Here is a 1947-nt window from a genome sequence, read left to right on the forward strand (position 1 = left end):
TCTGTTGAGCCAAGGGGCTATAAGGGGCATCGTGCGAGGAGCTGGCACAGCCTCCTCCTGACACCTCAGGTGACCAGTCGGCAGTCGTGACCACAGATCCCTGGAGATGGAGACCCTGTTCCTGACCGTTGTGCTGGGTCTGGTCGCTGCCCTGCAGGCCCAGGACCCCCTGTCCTTCACCTCGGAGGAGCAGGATGTGAGGCTGGGCCGGCGGGTGGGTGTAGGAGAAAGGCCGTGGGGCCTGTTTTAGGAGACATCATTTAAGGTCATGGTTATGACCCTGTGCTCCTGGCCTGGAGCGGTCAGAGGACGGACAGGGGATTCTGTTATTCTGCCAGCAGACACGGCCCATCCGGGGGCACAGGGCTGGAGCAGGGCAGTGGGTTTGGCTCAGGGGTCCTACTGCACTGACACCCAGAGCCAAAGGCCTTGCAGGGCAGGGCCCTCTGGAGTGAGGGCGCACCCTGTACCGGGCCCAGTCCCAGCAGAAAGTGGTTCCGTGGGGTGGCAGACACCTTCTGCCTCCATTGGGGGCCTGAGGTCATGAGTTCTGGGCTCGCTCTAACTGAGCACAGAGGTGCGGATGTGCGGGAACCCCGCCTGCCTTTGGGGGCTGCAGCCGGGGCCCCGGGGTGTGTGCCTGTGGCTGCAGCCCATGTGCAGGGGACATAGAGGAGAGTCTGGGCTGGGCCTGAGGAGGACGCACGTCTTGGCCTGTTCCAGCTCACAGGGACCTGGTACGTGAAGGCCCTAGTGACTGACAGGGAAGTGCCGGAGGGAAAGAGGCCCAGCCAGGTGTCCCCTGTGACAGTGACAGCCCTGGAAGGTGGGGACTTGGAGGCCACGTTCACCTTCATGTGAGTGTCACCCCCCCCGGCCCCTCAAGTCCCCTTACCTCCCCCTCCCCCATCTAAGTTTTGGGTGTTGGTGTAAAAGGTCCCCCGGACTTTGTGCGGAATCGTTCCCAGGTGGCATCCTAGTGCTCAGGCGGTGGGGACATTATCGGGCTCATGGGGTTGGGGCCGATGTGCCAGGTGAGCTGAGACTGGCTCAGGTGTGTCTCAGAATCACTGCCACATGACTCCTGTTTTCCAGGAAGGAGGGTCAGTGCCACCAGAAGAAAGTCCTGATGCAGAAAACCGAGGAGCCGGGCAAATATAGCACCTGTGAGTCCCGGGCAGCTGTCCCCAGCCCACCTGCAGGGCAGGGCATCTCCTGCACAGTCTTTCTGCCTGAGTGTCCCTGCCTCATCCCCCTCCCAGGAGGGGCTGACATCACCCTCCCAGGGTCTTGTGGCCCTGACCTGAGACACCAGGTGTGACAGGTTGAGTATCAGGGAAGCTGAGTTGGATGAGCAAGCTCTGGCTTCTGGTGACTCTATGGCCTGGGTGGGGACCTTTCTGGGAGGGGGCTCCTCCCCCAGTGTCGAGGTCCTTGGCTGAGGGGAACGGCAAGGCCAGGACTCAGGCTGGCTGGCTGCCTGGGGACCGCCAAAACATTCCAGAGTGCCCCTTAAAGAGGTGTCCGGTGCTTTCTCCAAAAGGAAGACACTAAAGTTCTATTTTCTCTGTCATCTTAAGATGGGGGCAAGAAGCTCATGTATCTACAAGAGCTGCCAGTCAAGGGCCATGAAATCTGGTACTGCGAATGCCACCACCATGGGAAACTGCGCCGCATCGGAAAGCTCATGGGTGAGGGGCCCTGGAGACCTGCGTCTCCCACCCACATGTCTCTGTTGCCAGAAGCCAGTGGAACCAGCATCAGACACGTGCTCGGGGGTCATAGAAAGCCCCTGCACTGGGCTTCCTGTGCTTGGAACCCTGTGCTGCCCGGTGGCCAATCCGAGCTCCCCGAGTGGGAACCAGGTGGACTGGGTGAGGCTTGTCCGGGACAGGGCCAGACATGACCCTCGGTGACCTGACCACTCACGAGGGGTTCACAGATGCT

The 1947-nt window shown here is 61.1% G+C and overlaps 1 protein-coding gene across 1 annotated transcript in view; it reads left to right on the forward strand.

Moving 5' to 3' along the window:
* Positions 1-106: 106 nt before the first annotated feature.
* The window catches only part of LOC103610660 (odorant-binding protein 2b-like), a gene marked incomplete at its 3' end in the record, with an annotated part of 24709 nt that continues 22868 nt past the window's right edge, over positions 107-1947 (forward strand). Inside the window, exons 1-4 of the mRNA XM_008594778.1 lie at positions 107-196; positions 724-857; positions 1096-1166; positions 1581-1691. Of these exons, the coding sequence (XP_008593000.1) occupies positions 107-196; positions 724-857; positions 1096-1166; positions 1581-1691 (406 nt within the window). The remainder of the gene's footprint in view (positions 197-723; positions 858-1095; positions 1167-1580; positions 1692-1947) is intronic.

This window comes from Galeopterus variegatus, unplaced genomic scaffold, assembly GCF_000696425.1.
Source record: "Galeopterus variegatus unplaced genomic scaffold, G_variegatus-3.0.2 Scaffold11530, whole genome shotgun sequence".
In the NCBI taxonomy this organism is placed as follows: Eukaryota; Metazoa; Chordata; class Mammalia; order Dermoptera; family Cynocephalidae; genus Galeopterus; species Galeopterus variegatus.